The sequence below is a fragment of the Anser cygnoides genome, chromosome 30 (genome assembly GCF_040182565.1).
Source record: "Anser cygnoides isolate HZ-2024a breed goose chromosome 30, Taihu_goose_T2T_genome, whole genome shotgun sequence".
NCBI lineage: Eukaryota > Metazoa > Chordata > Aves > Anseriformes > Anatidae > Anser > Anser cygnoides.
The window spans coordinates 2,046,214-2,065,794 of NC_089902.1; the positions used below are offsets into that span (position 1 = coordinate 2,046,214).

At 52.6% G+C, this 19,581-nt stretch overlaps 3 protein-coding genes across 3 annotated transcripts; 2 read left to right on the forward strand and 1 right to left on the reverse strand.

Annotated features, from left to right (window-relative positions):
• Nucleotides 1-450: 450 nt before the first annotated feature.
• Nucleotides 451-1,035, forward strand: LOC136787647 (olfactory receptor 14J1-like). Its single transcript, XM_066984958.1, has one exon. The coding sequence runs from the start codon at nt 451-453 to the stop codon at nt 1,033-1,035; it is 585 nt and encodes a 194-aa protein (XP_066841059.1).
• A 5,182-nt stretch (nt 1,036-6,217) lies between these two features.
• Nucleotides 6,218-6,988, reverse strand: LOC136787648 (olfactory receptor 14C36-like; the record flags this gene model as incomplete). Its single annotated transcript, XM_066984960.1, has 1 exon — nt 6,218-6,988. A coding segment is annotated over one exon (771 nt), but the record flags the coding sequence as incomplete, so codon positions are not given.
• Nucleotides 6,989-10,809: 3,821 nt separating this feature from the next.
• Nucleotides 10,810-19,039, forward strand: LOC136787649 (olfactory receptor 14C36-like; the record flags this gene model as incomplete). Its single annotated transcript, XM_066984961.1, has 3 exons — nt 10,810-10,821; nt 14,250-15,212; nt 19,010-19,039. Coding segments are annotated over exons 1-3 (1,005 nt in total), but the record flags the coding sequence as incomplete, so codon positions are not given.
• Nucleotides 19,040-19,581: the final 542 nt, after the last annotated feature.

The following is a 19,581-nucleotide window of genomic DNA, read 5'->3' on the forward strand; positions in this document are numbered from 1 at the left end:
GATGAGAGTTCTCAAACAGTTGCAATAGGTTTTCCTCAGAGAAGTCTGTTCTAACTTTTTTCTGCCTTATCTTCTCCAACAGACAGCTGTGTCCAAAGTCAGGAAATGGCCAACAGCAGCTCTGTGAGCGAGTTCCTCCTGCTGGCATTCGCAGACACGTGCGAGCTGCAGCTCCTGCACTTCGGGCTCTTCCTGGGCATCTACCTGGCTGCCCTCCTGGGCAACGGCCTCATCCTCACCGCCGTAGCCTGCGACCACCGCCTCCACACCCCCATGTACTTCTTCCTCCTCAACCTCGCCCTCCTCGACCTGGGCTGCATCTCCACCACTCTGCCCAAAGCCATGGCCAATGCCCTCTGGGACACCAGGGCCATCTCCTACCAAGGATGTGCTGCACACGTCTTTTTCTTTCTCTTCTTTATATCAGCAGAATATTTTACTCTTACTGTCATGTCCTATGACCGCTACATTGCCATCTGCAAGCCTCTGCACTATGGGAGCCTCCTGAGCAGCAGAGCTTGTGCCCAGATGGCAGCAGCTGCCTGGGGCAGTGGCTTTCTTGATGCTCTTCTGCAGACTACCAACACATTTTCCCTGCCCCTCTGCCAAGGCAATGCTGTGGAGCAGTTCTTCTGTGAAATCCCCCAGATCCTCAAGCTCTCCTGCTCAGATGCGTACCTAAAGGAAGTTAGACTTCTGGTGGTTAGTGCATGTTTAGCATTTGGTTGTTTTCTTTTCACTGCGTTGTCCTATGTGCAGATCCTCAGAGCCGTGCTGAGGATGCCCTCTGAGCAGGGCCGGCACAAAGCCTTTTCCACTTGCGTCCCTCACCTGGCCGTGGTCTTGCTGTTTATCAGCCCTGCCTTATTTGCCTACCTGAAGCCCCCCTCCATCTCCTCCCCGTCCTTGGACCTGATGGTGGCAGTTCTGTACTCGGTGGTGCCTCCAGCAGTGAACCCCCTCATCTACAGTATGAGGAACCAGGAGCTGAAAGCCACACTGAAGAAACTGATTCTAGTTGTAGTATTTACTTAGGTAGGAACTGTCTTTCTCTCTTTTCTAGTTTAACTCAAGTTAATCTCAGGCAAGTTGTGACCCTTAGGTATAACATTTGTCCTGCTTTCAGTTAGGACAGAGTTGATTTTCCTCCTAGTAGCTGGTAGGGTGCTCTGTTTTGGATTAGGATGAGAAGAGCACTGATAACATGCTGATGTTTTAATTGTTGCAGAGCAGTGCTTACACCAAGCCAAGGACTTTTCAGCTTCTCGCTCTGTCCTGCCAGCGAGCAGGCTGTGGGTGCAGCAGGAACTGGGAGGGGACAGACCCAGGACAGCTGACCCAAACTGGCCAAAGGGGTATTCCATACCATCTGACGTCATGCTGAACAATTAATATGGGCGGGCTGGCCGGGGTGGGGGGGCTGGCTGCCCAGGGATAGGCTGGGCATCAGTCAGTGGGTGGTGAGCAAATGCATTGTGCATCACTTGTTTGTACACGTTATTATTATTATTATTATTATTATTATTATTATTATTATCATCATCATCATCATCATCATTATTCTTTATTTCCTGTCCTAATAAACCCTTTCTATTTATCTCAACCCACAAGTTTTCATTTCTTACTAATTCTCTCCCCCCATCCTAGAGAGGTAGGGGGAAGGATGAGCGAACCTCTACAATGATTTCGTAGAGGTAAGAGGCTTCAGGTAATGTCGATGCTGCTTTAACACTGAATTGAAACTTTGATGTAAGGCCGTTATCCAGTTTTAAAGAGTAACCTAAATCCCTAAACCTAAATGCTACTCCAACACCCTGACAGGAATCCACTAGTCTAATGTTTTAACTCAAACTATTCCATGAAGCAAAACTCAGCCCATAGCCCATTCCCTTGCCTTTACTCTGGTGCTCACCTTAATCCCTACCCTTAACACTAGCATTAAAATCCTCTATTAAACCCAGACTTCTAGGCAGACGTAGAACAAAAAACTATTCCACAAAGCTTGCCCAAAACCTAACCACAGACCTGACACCCTAAGCAGACCAACATATTTGCTAAATTTCTAACTCAGAAAAGTGAGCCCTAGTCCCAAAGAGACTAGAGAGGTGAGCTCTGCCTCAGGATGTCCTGCCCCAGCAGGAGGAATGGGACTGGGGCAGTGACTGGGAGGTCACTTCTGTCTCTGCAGCTGATAGGGCAGCAGCAGGAACGTGTCACGCAAAGGGACTGTGAGGTCCCTTGTGTCTGGAGGTGGCAGGTCACCCTTGGCTTCTCCCTGGGATGTGCACTTTGGGGCTGACATCTGCCAGTGGCCCTGCTAGGCCAGCAGAAGGCCCCTGCTTGGCATGCTGACTGTGGGATCCCCTCTGCCTCCATCCCCAGGACGACCCAGACACAAAGAAGGCCCGCAGAGGGCTTGTCCTGTCCCTTCTGCTTGAGGCCAGGACTGCACAGCAGGAGGCCCAAGGCTTGGCTGTGTCTAGCCAAGAGGCTGCAAGGCCAGCAGCAGGCCCAAGCCTTGGAAGATGCTGGTGAGCATCTATGATCAGACCAAGCGTTCTGTTTCAAGGAACAGCTGGTGAGGGTTGACGAGACATTGACAAAACGATAGAAAGTCCTGGATGAGAGCAAGGTGGTTAACAGAGATGGGTGTCTGCAGACTTCAAGCAAATAGGGCAAAGTGTGGGACAGAACAGGAAAGGCTGCAGAGGAGAAGGCAGAGGGTTCTGGCAGAAAGGGAGGCCCCAACAGCCCTGACGTTTTTGTCCCTCTGGCTAGAGCTTCTGAGGAGACCAGATAGAGTCATTGCAATGGAGCCTCACTGCTTCCTTGATACCCTGTGCAGGGGTGGGGAGGTGTCCTAATGAAGTTCTTCTCGTGGCATCACACTGCCCACCACATCATACAGACCCCAAGAAGAGCCCTGAGCCAGACGTGGGGGTGCAGGATCTCCCCTCCCAGTGGCTGGGGTCAGGCCTTGGCCCTTCTGCTTCACCAAAACCAACCAAGACTTTTCTCAGCACAGCGCTTTGCCTCTCTGCAATCATGACCTCCAATGATCTGCCTTAACAAGTCCCTGGGGAGGCTTTGTTAGGAACAGCCCTCAGTGGGGCCCATTAATACTCCAAGTCACTTCAACTTTTCCTTCTGACTTTACCTTCTCAAGCGGTTACATCATTCTCCTTCATAGACTGAGCACCAAAATACACCATGGAACTCATTAAAATGCAGAATGTCCTAGGCAGACATATCTCTCCCATAATTTTCTTCAAGACTTGTAGAGCTAATTGGAGAGCTTTCATGGTGTAGTTAAGGAGGAAGATTTCAAGAAGCACCTGAAAAAAATCTTTTCTCATCTTAAAGGATGCCTTTAGACGAATTTCGGTTTGGAGCATTATTCTCCAACTGATATTGATCCAGGGTGTCTCCTTTGGAGACCTGCATAGGGAGGAAAAGCAGACTCTTGGGGTCTGACACTGCATGGAGAACCTTGCTCCTCAGCACCCCAGCCCTGACACTTCTCTCTTTGGCACTTGCATCACTTCTCCTTCCACCAGACTTTGGCACAGAGGTCTGCAGCTGGATGTTACAGCTCCTTTGCACCAGCTCCCTCCTGCTGTCCTTAGAGACCTGGATGCACACAGGCGCAGAAGGGTTTCTCCTTATTTCAAACCAAACAACAGGAAAACATGCAGCAATCTTCCAAAAGCAAAGCAAGCTCCTCATCCTGTATGCCTCCTGTGAGGTTTATGTTCCCAAAAGGATGACTGGACCAGAAGTCTTTTATACTGACAGACCGGAAATTATAAGTGTTAAGATTAGAATTAATCCATATGATATTAACTCAATGATAAATGATGATGAGCTTTCTAAGGACACAATTAGACAGACTGCAGATAGCTGGGCAAGCTTCAACTCCCTGAAGCTCAAAGCAGCACCTGGGTTGGTGAGGGCGGTCTGAGTGATCCAGGAGGAAGGGGAGGGCAAGCCAGGAGAACCATGGGAAGTGCATAGGTCCAGACAGGCAGCTGGAAAGGGGACATTCAACATGGACTGTTTAATCCAGACAGGTGGATGTACCTGGAAGATGAGGGAGCACACCACGATAGACAAAGCGATGACAATGCAAGTACAGGTGAACACCAGTATTTCTTTTTCTGTGATGAATGTACATCCTGAAAATGCCTATTTCTTCATGAGAGAAACTACACTGTGTGACATTTTACAGAACGGATTGAATCAATTGAGGTAATGAGTAGTTGCTTTATGACTTAAGTCCTGAAGAAAATACTGGGTACTGAGGCAGAGCTTTGCTGTCTGACCATAAGCAACCAGTGCCAAGGTCTTCAGAGTAGTTTACTGACATTTGAAATATTTCCTTGAAATCCCATTTCCTGGTTCTGCTTTCAATGAAATCATTAGGCCTCCAGCGGCTCTGGTGCATTTAGAGTAATTCCCTGGAATGGAAGCTGTGTGAAAGGACCTGCAGGAGACCAGAGCCCGTTGGTGGATAAGGTGGGGACAGGTGATGTTTCCTGGGCACCTCCACTGCCAGCAGTGCTCTTTCTCCGTGAAACTGCAGCCCAGCCCAGCACAGGAAACCCCTTCAAGGCAAATTCCTTCTTCAGCCGTTTCTTGGGATAGACCTAAATTTGAAATGGCCATTGGGATCCCAAGACACTCTCCCTTCTTCCTAGGAGACAACTAAACATCCATTTACCATCCTGGGTCATGTGTGGAAAACTGAGGCTGAAAGACTCAAGAGCAGGACACTTCAAATGCCTGAGAAGGAACCCATCAGCTTGCCCCACTTTGGGGAATCATCCCCTTCCAGCTAGGGATATGAAAGTGAAAAATGTGAAATGACCCATCAGGTCAATGTGCAGAGGAAGGGAAAGTCACACGTATTGTGCTGGAGTGTCAGAAGGCAAAAAGCACTGCATTGTGCCTCAGAGTAATCAAGGAGACCTAATCCAGTTCATCTGTGAGATAAAGCAGAGTGAAGGACGCTGAGTGGTGTCCTAACATGAAGAAGGATGTACATCACTGGTGAAGGAGCTGTCTTTTTGTGCCATCACCAATGCAAATTATACAAGAACTACAGGTAAGCTGTCCCACCCTGGCCCTGTCACACCACGGGGCAGCAGAGGGACCTTTTTCAGTTTCAGCCTCTTTTTCAGAGAGGCTTTGCCCTCTTCCTGTGCACCACGGGGCAGAGCCTGGCCCTGGACACTCCATGAGCGCCATGGAGGTCCTGGTAGGCTGCGGTGAGGGGACGAATGCCCTGGGCCCCCTTCCTGCTCTGCCCAGGCCAGCAAGGGCCCCGAGCGGCCTCGTGTCCCCTGCCCCTGCAGCTCGGGGCTCCCTTCCCCAGCCCTGGCTCTGCAGCACCAAGCCCTGCTGGGAGCCCTCCCCTGCATGCTGCCACCGCTCCCTGACGCTGCTGGTGCCCTCTGCCGGGCACTGCCCAGCCCAGACCAGATCCTGCCCACCTCTCCCCACCCCCCGGACCTTGCCTGGTCACCCAGTCTTGGCCCTTTCCGCTTGCTCACTGAAGGCCTCTGAGACCTTTGTGCTGTGGCCTCGCTGTGTGTCCTGGCATTGCAGAGCTCCCATCAGCCCGTGCATCCTTTGGCTTAACTTTACTGTGAAGACCCACTCACTGCCCACCCAACACAAGGCTCACGGCATCCCAGGAGAACCCTTAGGATATCCTGGTGGCTCCCAATACCTCCCTGATGCCACCAGCCCTGTCACGTTTCAATCCCAGGAAGCTGCTTCTTGACCGGTCAGGGCCTCCAGGGGCACTGGGAATCCACCAGTGATGACTCAGTCCAGCCCTGACTCCCTCACCCCCCACCCCGTGGCCTCGTGCCCCTGTGTCCAGGTGGCACCCAAGCACAAGAGTGAGGCCTTGAGCCTGGCATTCCCTGAGCGTCTTCTGCACTCCAGTTTGGGAAGAAGAGCCCTGAGCACTGAGCACTGAGCAACTTCACTTTTAGTACCGAGATGCCACAATGGAGGCCAGGTGTCATTTAGGAATAAACACGTTTACAGAATACCTCGCGGTCAAACAGAGGGTTGGTCATCTGGAAAAGAGGAATGAAAGCAAATATTTATCTGCAAACAGAATTACAAACAATACTACACATCAAGGTCAAAGATTGCCTGAAATTAACTTGAATAAAACTAGAAAAGTGAGATAGCCAAATCATTGTTAAGTAAATATTACCACTAGAATCAGTTTCTTCAGTGTGGCTTTCAGCTCCTGGTTCCTCATGCTGTAGATGAGGGGGTTCACTGCAGGAGGTACCACCACATATAAAACTGCCACCAGCAGGTGCAGGGATGGTGAGGAGATGGAGGGGGGCTTCAGGTAGGCAACGATGGCAGTGCTGACAAACAGGGAGACCACGGCCAGGTGAGGGAGGCACGTGGAGAAGGCTTTGTGCCGACCCTGCTCAGAGGGCATCCTCAGCACTGCCCTGAAGATCTGCACATAGGACAGCACAATGAAGACAAAACAGCCAAATAATAAAGAAACACTAAACACAAGTGCCACAACTTCCCTGAGGTAGGCGTCTGAGCAGGAGAGCTTGAGGATCTGGGGGATTTCACAGAAGAACTGGTCCACAACATTGCCTTGGCAGAGGGGCAGGGAAAATGTAGTGGCCGTGTGCAGGACAGCATTGAGAAAGCCACTGCCCCAGGCAGCTGCTGCCATCTGGGAACAAGCTCTACTGCCCACGAGGCTCCTGTAGTGCAGGGGCTTGCAGATGGCAACGTAGCGGTCGTAGGACATGATGGTGAGAAGGGAATACTCTGCTCCAATGAAGAAGACAAAAAAGAAGACCTGTGCAGCACACCCTTGATAGGAGATGGCCCTGGTGTCCCAGAGGGCATTGGCCATGGCTTTGGGGAGAGTGGTGGAGATGCAGCCCAGGTCGAGGAGGGCGAGGTTGAGGAGGAAGAAGTACATGGGGGTGTGGAGGCGGTGGTCGCAGGCTACGGCGGTGAGGATGAGGCCGTTGCCCAGGAGGGCAGCCAGGTAGATGCCCAGGAAGAGCGCGAAGTGCAGGAGCTGCAGCTCCCGCGTGTCTGCGAATGTCTGCAGGAGGAACTCACTCACAGAGCTGCTGTTGGGCATTTGCTGGTTCTGGGCATGGTTTTTCGACCAAGGAGGGAAAACTCAGTAAGAAAATACAACAGAATTATCTGATAATATGTGATTCAGTTTCAACCTATTAAGCAGACATTAGGCAGGTCCCTTTCATGAGCTCTGACTGGTGCTGCCTGAGGCTGTCCCTAGGAGCAGAGGACTCTGCTGTGGGCAGTGTAGTTAACAGTCCTTACCTATAGAAAGAAGTAAAGAGGAACATGGAGTATTCTCAGATTAACTTAACTCTTGACATGAACGAATTTTTGCTGCCAAGTCCCCTAAGGGCAGAGAAGGGCTGTGGCAATTTCTTTTTTCTATACTGTCATTCCTGCTGCACTTCAAGTAAAACCTTGTGGATCCTCAGAGTTACAGATACTATTCCTCTGGTGCCGAGCGTACTTCAGAGAGCACAGCCAGTCTGTCCATCAGTTCTGGTCTCAGCTGCCCTGTGCTGGTGGGAGAGGAGAGCAGCGATTGTCCCAGGGAGGTGCCTGAGCCCTCCCTCGCACAGCATTTCTGGCAGCAGCTCCCTCTCACCACCTGTCCATGTCCCTGCTGCCTGCCCGTGTCCCTGCTGGGAGCTGGTCCTGTGTCCCCACATCTCCTCCCTGTCCATGCTCACAAACCCCATCCCACAGTCTTTGTGCTCAGATTCACTCAGATTCCCCTCCACAACAGGAATCTGAAAGCACAGAATCCAAAAATCTCAGATTAACCAATCCTCAGTCTTCCCCTTCAAATGCCCCCTTATAAATGACATTCACTAAAGCATCTTCTACTCCTCGCTGGAGTAACAGACATCCTGACAGCGGCTATCAGGCATCAGATGTGCCAGCTGTAGAAGACCCCTCTGGCAACCCCACCTGCACGACCCTGCTGCCACAGACTCACGGTGCCTGCAGATCTGTCCTGCCACACGCTGCCCTCTGTTGCTGCGCTCCTCACTGCCTCCAAGCCCTCTCTCCTTCTCTCCTGTCCCCGTGCCAGCTGCGGTCAGAGCCCCCAGCCCTGCTGCGCTGTGCACAGGAGCTGCTCCTGGGCAGAGCTGTCTCTCTGCACCAGGGCCCTCTTGCCACGAGCTCTCTCTGTCCCACGAGCCCGGCCCAGCTCAGCACCAGACGCCCAGCCCAAGGCATTGGAATCCCCCCTCGGGGGGCTTTGGGGAGGAGCCCACGAACCTCAGGCACTGAGAGACAATTGAAGACATCTCTCAACAAGTCCAAGTCAGAGGCAAGTTTCCTGCAGTGTCCCCCTGAGGGCCAGCACTGACACAGCCTCCCTTGGAGCTCGTTAGAGCAGAGCATTGGAGGCAGTGAGGACAAGGAGACAAAGGCAGTGTGAAAGTGACCCTGATGTGTAGGAAAACTGGATGTGTTTCACTAAGCACAAGGACCCAAACAATAATGAATGATTGAAAATTTGAAAAGACGGAAAAAGGAGTTAAAACAGTAATAATAACAATAATAACAGTAAAAATAATGACAATAATATGTACAAAGCAAGTGATGCACCATGCAATTCCTGAGAAGCCCCTCACCGATGCTCAACCTGTCCCTGAGCATTGGTCCGCTGCACCCTGGCCAGCCTGCATCAGGATCTCTTGTGCACGTCCCTTCACCTTCAGTTCTTTTAGTGTGAAATCAGCTTTCAGAAGAATTTGGGGTATTTTCTTCCCTTTCTCAAACACTTCCTGTGCTGTGTCACCCCACACAACAATGCCATCGATGTACTGCAGGTGTTCAGGAGCTTCCTCCTCTTCCAGAGCACTCTGGATCAGTCCATGGCAAATGGTAGGGCTGAGTTTCCTGCCCTGGGGCAGTCGATGCCAGGTTGAAAGCAAGCTGTGGCCTTCACACTGCTGGCAAACGGATGGAGAAAAATGCATTAGCGATATCAGTTGTGGCAAAACGCTTGGGTGCCTTTGATCCCAGTGTGCATGGAAGCTCTACCGTGTCCGGCATGGCAGCACTCAGCACTGCATGACTTCATTCAGGCCACGACAATCCTCTGCCAGCGGACTCCCTTGGTGCTCTACTGACTGAGGTGCACGGCTGTGGCAGTGATTGGCACCAGCTGTCCTTCAGCCCTCATCAACCCCACAACAGAAGGGTCCTGTGAGAGATCAAGGCAAGGCAGACAACAGCATCATGTCCTCCCTCTCCAAGGCAGCTGTGCCAAAAGCCCACCCATACCCTTTTGGGTCCCTGAAATATCTCTCCTCTCCTGAAGCAGTCTCTTCCAAGGATGCACAGAGTCCGGGGCCAGTCCCAGTGGGGTGCTTTTGCCACTCCTTCCCACTTAGACTCACTTCAGCCTCCAGTACAGGTCAGTGTTGGCATCCCCCTGTCACTCCAGACATACAAATGGGTTCACCCCTCCACAGCTTGATGGCACTAGGGTACGCTGTGCAGTGGTGTCCACTGGAGCCTGAGACTTCTGGGGGCCTGATGTGCAAGGCCATCGAATCCTCACAGTCCAATACAGCCGATCGTCCCCTTCCTCCCCCTGGCTGGAGGCAGGGCCCCTCTAGTCCTGCTCATAGTATTCATTCCTGTGTCTGCAGGACTGCCCGCTGGAAAGTGGAGCAGCAGTTCTCTAAGAACCCCTTTTAGGGATTGTTGTTCCTTGCCACTCACATACCCGTGCCTCTAGGGTTGAGGCAGATTTTCCATCCCACTTTCTCATGTCCTCTCCATGGTCACACAGGTGAAACCACAGGGTGACACATCGTGTGTACCCACCATCTCTCCTTTCCTGCCCTCTGAGTCCAGGGAGGGGCCCCGTTTCTCCCAGCACCAGAGCAGCACAGGGATAGGGATCGCGTGATTATGATTACTGATGCCCTTAGGACCTCTTTCTCTTCATCCTCCTACTCACATGATGGCCCAGCTTTTCTGAAGCCTGCCTCATCTTCTTTCTCCTCCTTTCTTGGCTAGGTAGGAGTTTCTTTCCTTTCTTAAAAAACAAATGACCTTCACATCCATTGTTTTTTCTTGCATATAGGAGCAACTGATACAGACACAGGTTGCTTCTCTGGCACAGACACAGGGCCCATGAAAGGATCTGGAGTTGCTGCAGGGGATTTTGCAGATGCTGTAGCGGCTGCAGGGTCTGTCAGAGGGGTTGGAGTGGCTGCAGGGCTTGTCACAGGGGTTGGAGTGGCATTGATTGTGGCTCTGTAAGCATAGGCCGAGACCCAGCACACTGCAGTGGTATGTGTCTCTTTGGAAATGCCAGGGTGATAACACCACTTTTCCAAGCATTTAACCATTTTTTTTAGGATTCTACCTTTGCTCAGAGGTGAAGTTCCAAAGCAGTGGAGGTGCCCCCTGCTCTAGGTGCCTGCCCAGATCCTCCCACACTCCCTGCCACTCCTCACTCTCCTGCCTCTGGACAGATCTCTGGATGGCATGCTTAAGTAGTTCTGAAACACATTCAGGAGACATAACAATAGGAACACGTGTGTTTGACCATCCCAAAGATATTCAAAGCTCTGAAGAGCTAGTGTAATTAGCCTGGAGGAGAAGGGGGAGGTGAAGGAGAAAGGGAGAGTGAACCAGTGGGGAAAAGTGTCCTCCCCTTGTCTCCCCCATGGCTTGGTTTCCTGAGGAGAAAAGGTCAAGAGTGTAATTCTTAATAGTTTCTGAGAGATGGCTCCCAAGGTACGGAGGTAATGGCAATGCTGAGTACAAGTACCAGATTAGTTTCATGACCAGGAATTTTATCATATCATAAGCCAGTGTTACATGATACAACAAAAGAATAAACTTGAAGGAGCCATCAGAAAAGATAAACAGCATGACAGGGGAGACATACAGGAAGTCATGTGCTATACAACACAGTTCTGAAATTGAGCACAACAGACTGGAGATTAAAAAAAAAAAAAAGAAAAGAAAGAAAATCAACTTTGTGATCAGCAACTATTAAAATCAACTAATGGCTATTAAGGCTTTCTTTTAACATACTGTGGTGAGATCTGTCATTGGCTCAAACTTTGTGCTCCATGTTGGGCACCAAAAAGAGCGTGGTTTAACCCGGCAGGCAGCTCAGCACCACACAGCCATTCCCTCACACACACACCCTGCTACACCCCCAGCGGATGCAGGAGACAATGAGGAGGGGAAAAAAGTAAAATAAATTAAAAAAAAAAAAATCATGGGTTGAGATAAAGACAGTTTAATAGGACAGAAGGGGAAGACAAATAATACGAACAATGGTAATGATGATCGTGATGGTGATTGCCTGTCCCGCAGCAGTGGTACCCCCTACCCTGGCCAGCCACCCCATATTGATTGTTCAGCATGACGGCTGCGGTATGGAACATCCCTTTGGCCACTTGGGGTCAGCTGTCCTGCTTCTGTCCCCCCCAGCTCCTCAGGCACCCCCAGCCCTCCACTGCTGGGCAACAACTAAGCCATCAGTGTGTGATCATCATTCTTCTCATGCTAAATGCAAAACACAGCATCATACCAGCTACTAGGAGGAAAATTAACTCCATCCTAGCCAACTCCAGGACACCCACAGACTAAGGGCATGATATCTCTGTGTGTATATCAAAAGAGAAAAGGTGGTGGAGATTAATTAGAAAGTACTGGAGCTGAGCACGATGCAGATGGTGTGGAATATGGGGTGGATATTGTCCTCGTTTTGGCTGGGATAGACTTAATTTTCATCCTATTAGCTGGTATGGTGCAGTGTTTGTCTATAGGACACAGCTCTAGATGAAATAACAGCATGCATAAGAAGGAAGAAGAGAAAACGTGGAATCTCGCATCTTTCCATCCCGTACCCTTCTGTGATTCTGTGCTGTAATTCCATTAAACTAATTACTCTTTTATTGTCCAAACTGTCCTGCAAACTCCTACTGCTGTTACCTCGTGACAGACAGCACAATCAGGGTGAGCCATCTGCCTGTAGACATTAACACCTGACAGAATGGAGCATCTGTCCAGGCAAACCTTGAGAAACTGCAGGATTTGGCCTACAGAAACCTCTTGACAGTTACAGGGAGAAGAGGCCAGTCCTGCAGCAGAGGAAGAGGAACCCCACACATCAGGGCAGACTGGGACCCTGCTGAGTGAGCAGTGCCCAGGAGGATGAGGGCCTGGGCACCACGAGGGATGCCATACGAGCAGTGGTGCTGCTCCCCAGGAACCAGGCCAGCTTCCTACAGAGCTGCCTTACGAGGAGCATGGCCACCAAGAAGATCTGAGTTATCAGACTCAGCTCAGATCCAGTGTGACACCACACGGACAAGGGTCTAGAGCCAGCAGGAAAAGAGGTGAAGGTCTGGGAGTCCCTAGGACAGCCTGGTGTGGAGAGCAGCAAGGGCTGTAACAAGGCAGCAAGTCACAACAGGACCCAGGGCTTTGTGTCCATGGCTCTGGCTGTTGTCTCTGCCACTGAGGCCTAGGAGGAGACAGCTTATCGGTAAAGCACCAGGGCCTCATTGCCTCCTCGCCCCCACCCATGAACCAGGCAGGGCTCGTACCATTCTCCTGCACTTGCCCATGCACATCCCCATCTCCTGCTGCCCCAGGAAGAGCCCTGAGCAGTGTCTGACAGGAACAGATCTCCCTTCCTTGGTGCCAGGGGTCAAGGCCTGGTCCTTGTGCTTGGTGAAACACATCCAGTTTGGAAAAGTGACATCAGGGTCACCTTCACATTGCCTTTTTCTGCTTGTCCTCACTGCCTCCAATGCTCTGCTCTAACGAGCTCCAAGGGAGGCTGTGTCAGGGCTGGCCCTCAGGGGGACACTGCAGGAAACTTGCCTCTGACTTGGACTTGTTGAGAGATGTCTTCAATTGTCTCTCAGTGCCTGAGGCTCGTGGGCTCCTCAGCAGAGCCCCCCGAGGGGGGATTCCAATGCCTTGGGCTGGGCGTCTGGTGCTGAGCTGGGCCGGGCTCGTGGGACAGAGAGAGCTCGTGGCAAGAGGGCCGTGGTGCAGAGAGACAGCTGTGCCCAGGAGCAGCTCCTGTGCACAGCGCAGCAGGGCTGGGGGCTCTGACCGCAGCTGGCACGGGGACAGGAGAGAAGGAGAGAGGGCTTGGAGGCAGTGAGGAGCGCAGCAACAGAGGGCAGCGTGTGGCAGGACAGATCTGCAGGCTCTTGGCACTGTGAGTCTCTGGCTGCAGGGCCATGCAGGTGGGGTTGCCAGAGGGGTCTTCTACAGCTGGAACATCCGATGGCTGATAGCATCTGTCGGGATGGGTCTCTCTGTTTCTCCAGCGAGGAACAGAAGATGCTGTAGAGAATGGCATTTAGAAGGGGGCATTTCAAGAAGACTGAGGCTTGGTTTATCTGAAGGAAAAAGCTTTTTTGGATTCTGTGCTTTCAGATTCCTGCAGTGGAGGGGAATCTGAGTGAATCTGAGCACACAGCTTGTCGGATGGGTCTGTGAGCATGGACAGGGGGGAGATGTGGAGACATAGAAGGAGCTCGCAGCAGAAGCACAGGCAGGCAGCATGGACATGGGCAGGCGGTGAGAGGGAGCTGCTGCCAGAAATGCTGTGCGAGGGAGGGCTCAGGCACCGCCCTGCCATCCCCTGCAGGGCAGACGCCTTCCCTGGGACACCCCCTGTGCTCCTCTGCCACCAGCACAGCCTCTGCACTCAAGCCCCCGCTGTCCCCAGCAGGAGCTGCCTCCTCTGCAGGCAGAGCTGCAACACAGGAGGGTGTGCTGAGTGTCCGTCTGTCCCTCCCTGGCCTTGCCTCCCCTGGCAGCAGCATGCTGCCATTCCTTCTGGCTTCTCCACCTGGCCGTGCTGCTGCTGCTCTTGTTCCCAGGCTGCCTGGGGATGGGGGTTTCACGTGCCCATGGAGTGAGCCCTCGGGGTGCCTGGGGGAAGGGGAGTACGGGGACAGGGTGAGGGGTCTGGAGATGGGCACTTGGAGCCTGGATTCCTCTGCCCTCAGCAGCGTTCAAGCTCTTCTCAGGACAACCTACTTAGTGCAATTGTCCTGCAGTCAAAGAGATGCCAGCACAGAGCAACTGAATCCAATGTAGGAAAGGGCTCTGCCAACTGTCTGTGTGCAACTGCGCAAGTGCATTGAGGGGCTTAATTAAGAAATTGAAATGGTTTTTCTCAGATACCTCTGATATATTATTACTGTATTTCTGTTCCTTTGGCAGGACCCCATGCCCAAAAGCAGGAAATGCCCAACATCAGCTCTGTGAGCGAGTTCCTCCTGCTGGCATTCGCAGACATGCGGGAGCTGCAGCTCCTGCACTTCGCGCTCTTCCTGGGCATCTACCTGGCTGCCCTCCTGGGCAACGGCCTCATCCTCACCGCCGTAGCCTGCGACCACCGCCTCCACACCCCCATGGACTTCTTCCTCCTCAACCTCGCCCTCCTTGACCTGGGCTGCATCTCCACCACTCTCCCCAAAGCCATGGCCAATGCCCTCTGGGACACCAGGGCCATCTCCTATCAAGGCTGTGCTGCACACGTCTTTTTCTTTCTCTTCTTTATATCAGCAGAATATTTTACTCTGACTGTCATGTCCTATGACCGCTACGTTGCCATCTGCAAGCCCCTGCACTACGGGAGCCTCGTGGGCAGCAGAGCTTGTGCCCAGATGGCAGCAGCTGCCTGGGGCAGTGGCTTTCTCAATGCTGTCCTGCACACGGCCACTACATTTTCCCTGCCCCTCTGCCAAGGCAATGCTGTGGAGCAGTTCTTCTGTGAAATCCCCCAGATCCTCAAGCTCTCCTGCTCAGGTTCAGACTACCTAAAGGAAGTTAGACTTCTTGTGGTTAGTGCATGTTTAGCATTTGGCTGTTTTGTTTTCATTTTTTTTTCCTATGTGCTGATCTTCAGGGCTGTGCTGAGGATGCCCTCTGAGCAGGGCCGGCACAAAGCCTTTTCCACGTGCCTCCCTCACCTGGCCGTGGTCTCCCTGTTTGTCAGCACGGCCATGTTTGCCCACCTGAAGCCCCCATTCATCTCCTCCCCATCCTTGGACATGGTGGTGTCATTTCTGTACTCGGTGGTGCCTCCAGCACTGAACCCCCTCATCTACAGCATGAGGAACCAGGACCTCAAGGAGGCAGTGAAGAAACTCTTTGCACACATGCTTTTGTGAACCATTAATGTTCACTTGAGTTCCAGGTTTATTTCAGAAACAGGAAAATATTTTTTATTATTTGTCTTTATGAATATTTTCTCCAAGTTGTGGTTTTCGTTTAAATAATGTTATTCTTATCATTCTGCCCGTTATATTTTCTAACTTACTTTAACCGAATAGTCTAATGTACTTATAAAACTGGGCTTCACGTGTAGATAAATACAGTAAAGAAAACAGGCGAAATTCATTGTTATCAGCTGCCGTCTCTTCCCATCTCCTGTGCAGCTGGGGGAGCAGCCCCAGCATGCAGGAGGGGCTCAGGGCCCAGAGCCCAGCTGCCACAGGGAGGAGCAGCCCCGCTGGCCCTCGCGGCTGCCCCTCACTGCCCGCTGGGCTCTGCCTCTCTGCTGCCTTCGGGTCGGGGCTGCTGCTTCCCTGGAGCCATGGCCATGGCCAGCAGCAGGACGTGGCCTTTCCACTGCTGCTCTCTTCTGGCTTCCACATTGTGCTTCTTGTATTTGGATAAGCCCTGAGATCTCATGTATGTTGGTGACAGTCCTGTTATCCCTACATTGGCATCTCTTCAATGTCTCTGCACGCCTCTTGCAAACCTGGTTTCAGGAATACACCCAAGGAGCTGCTTCCTGAACAGACCTCTTGCTTTTCTGGGCCTCACAATGGATCAGAACCCCAGAGGGATCAGTGAAGGACCAAGGGCTGCACTGGGAGCTGCCTTCTTGCTTGCCTATGGCCCAGCAAACAGTAACTGGCCTTGACTGGATAGGGACTGTCCCACTGCTGCTGGGTCTGATGGCAAATGGCATCCTGGAGAGGAATCTGGAGCTGCTCTGTGCCTGGGCCAGGCCTCTTGTGCTGGCCTGGGGAGCGGGGCTGGCCCTGCGGGGCACAGGCACTCTGTGCTGGGGATGTCCCAGGCAGGAGAGCAGGGCTCCTGCAGCTTCACGGCCCTCCATCTCCTGAGCCGTGGCTGGCCCCAGCGCGGAGGCTGCTGGGGAGGCCCAGAGCCGCCTTTGTGCCAGCAGCTGCGGTGCCTTGCGAGGGGCTGGGGCTGTGCTGGCCGTGCCCAGAGCCCTGCAGCAGGCTGCGGTGGGCACTGGCCTGGGGCCAGCCCAGCCTGGGCTGCTGGGCTGGGGAGAGGTCCGGGAGGTGGGGAGAGGTGGGCAGGGGCTGGGCTGGGCTGGGCAGTGCCCGGCAGAGGGCAGCAGCAGCGTCAGGGAGCGGTGGCAGCATGCAGGGGAGGGCTCCCAGCAGGGCTTGGTGCTGCAGAGCCAGGGCTGGGGAAGGGAGCCCAGAGCTGCAGGGGCAGGGGACACGAGGCCGCTCGGGGCCCTTGCTGGCCTGGGCAGAGCAGGAAGGGGGCCCAGGGCATTCGTCCCCTCACCGCAGCCTGCCACGACCTGCACGGCGCTCACGGAGCATCCAGGGCCAGGCTGTGCCCTGTGGTGCGCAGGGAGAGGGCAAAGTCTCTCTGAAGAAGAGGCTGAAACTGAAAAGGTCCCTCCGCTGCCCCATGGTGTGACAGGGCCAGGGTGGGACAGGTTACCTTTATTTGATGTAGTTCTTGTGTAATTTGCATTGGTGATGGCACAAAGAGAGAGTTCCTTCACCAGTCATGTACATCCTTCTTCATGTTAGGACACAACTCAACGTTCTTCAGTCTTCTTTATCTCACAGATGAACTGGATTAGGTCTCCTTGATTACTCTGAGGCACAGTGCAATGCTTTTTCCCTTCTGCTACTCCAGCACAATATGTGTGACTTTCCCTTACTCTGCACATTGACCTGACGGGTCATTTCACATTTTTCACTTTCATATCCCTAGTTGGAAGGGGATGATTCCCCAAAGTGGGGCAAGCTGATGGGTTCTGCCTCAGCCATTTGAAGCACGCTATACTTGAGTTTTTCAGCCTGAGTTTGCTAAAGATGACCCAGGACGGTAAATGGATGTTTAGGTGTCTAGTACGAATAATGGAAAGTATCTCAGGTTTCCAAAGGCCATTTCAAATCTAGGTCAATCCCAGGAACTCACAGAAGAAGGGATTTGTCTTTGAAGGGGTTTCCTGTTCTGGGCTGGGCTGCAGTTACAGGGACAAAGACCACTGCTGGCAGTGGAGGTACCCTGGTGTCCTGGTTCCAGTTAGGACAGAGTTAAGTAGCTCATAGTAGCTGGTAGGGTGCTATGTTTTGGATTAGGATGAGAAGAGCGCTGATAACATGCTGATGTTTTAATTGTTGCAGAGCAGTGTTTACACCAGGCCAAGGACTTTTCGGCTTCTCGCTCTGTCCTGCCAGCGAGCAGGCTGGGGGTGCAGCAGGAGCTGGGAGGGGACAGACCCAGGACAGCTGACCCAAACTGGCCAAAGGGGTATTCCATACCATCTGACGTCATGCTAAACAATATATAGGGGTGGCTGGCCGGGGTGGGGGGCCGGCTGCTCGGGGATAGGCTGGGCATCGGTCAGCGGGTGGTGAGCAATTGCACTGTGCATCACTTGTTTTCTTACACATTATTATTGTTAATACTATTACCATTATCACTATTATTATTATTATTGTTATTATTATTTTCCTGTCTTAATAAACTGTCTTTATCTCAACTCACAGGCTTCACTTTCCCGTTTCTCTCCCCCATCCCAGAGAGGGAGGGGGGAGGGTGAGCGAACGGCTGTGTGGTGTTTAGCTGCCAGCCGGGTTAAACCACAACAGTCCTTTTGGCGCCCAACGTGGGGCCCGAAGGGTTGAGATGTCGACAAATCTGACCAGAGTGTGTTAAACTAAAATTGGTATAAGTATTGGACCTGCTTAATAGTTGCTAGTCACGATGTTGATTGCCTTAATCTCCAGTCTGCTGTACCTGTATTCCAAATTGAGTTTTATGGTGCGTTACTTTCTGTATGTGCTCCCTGTTGCACTGTTTATCCTTTCCGGGCCCTGGTTTAAGATTGTTATGGTACTGTGCGGTGTAGCAATGGCTTATGAAATGATGAAATATCTGGTCACGACTTTAACCTGGTATTTGTACTCAGCACTGATGTCGACTCTATACTTTGGAACCCATATCTCGGAAACTATTAGCAATTACACCTATTGCCTGTTTTCATTAGGGAGCCAATCTGTGAAGGGGACAGGGGAAGACATGTTTCCCTACCTGTTCACTCTCCCTTTCTCCTTCACCACCACCCTCTTATCCCCCGAGTTAGTTACGGTGGTTCTCCGAGATGTTGAATATCCTTGGGATACTCAGACCAGCCTGCTCTTGTTGTTATGTCTCCTGAATGCGCTTCAGATTTTGTGGAGGGTTAAACAACTACTTAGGAATCTCATCCGGAGATCTGTCTTGAGGCGGGATAGTTGCGAGTGGCAGGGAGTGTGGGAGGATATGGGCAGGTTTCTAGAGCAGTGGTCACCTCCAGTGTTTTGGACATTCACCCCTGAACAACTGCAAAATCCTAAAAAGCTGGCAGAATGCTTGAAAAAAAGGTGTCATGACTCTGGCAGTGCCAAAGTGACACAAATCACTGTAGCGTGCTGGGGTCTGGCTTGTGCCTATCGAGCTGCAATTGATGCTACTATCAACCTAGTGACAGCTCCTGCAACCGCTCCAGTTCCAGCTCCTGCAGCCGCTCCAGCTCCTGCAGCCGCTACAGCTGCAGCTCCTGCAGCCACTCCAGCTCCAGCTCCTGCAGCCGCTCCAGCTCCTGCAGCCGCTCCAGCTCCAGCTCCTGCAGCCGTTCCAGTTCCAGCTCCTGCAGCCGCTCCAGCTCCTGCAGCCGCTCCAGTTCCAGCTCCTGCAGCTACTCCAGCTCCAGCTCCTGCAGCCGTTCCGGCTCCTGCAGCCGTTCCGGCTCCAGCTCCTGCAGCCGCTCCAGCTCCAGCTCCTGCAGCCGCTCCAGCTCCTGCAGCCGCTCCAGCTCCAGCTCCTGCAGCCGCTCCAGCTCCAGCTCCTGCAGCCACTCCAGCTCCTGCAGCCGTTCCGGCTCCTGCAGCCGCTCCAGCTCCAGCCCCTGCAGCCGCTCCAGCTCCAGCCCCTGCAGCCACTCCAGCTCCAGCTCCTGCAGCCGCTCCAGCTCCAGCCCCTGCAGCCGCTCCAGCTCCTGCAGCTGCCCCAGCTCGTGCAGCTGCTCCCACTCCTGTGGCTGGGTCAGAGAAACGAGCTGTAGCAGTGCAAGTTGACCCCGCAGGGGGTATTCCAACCCCTGTGGCAGACCCTGTGTCTGGGTCAGAGAAACGAGCTGTAGCAGTGCAAGTTGCCCCTGTAGACAAGGTGAAAAAATGGGATAGAGGCTCAGGTCGTTTAAAACGCAGACAGTCTTCTGCTAAGTCTGGGCGTAGT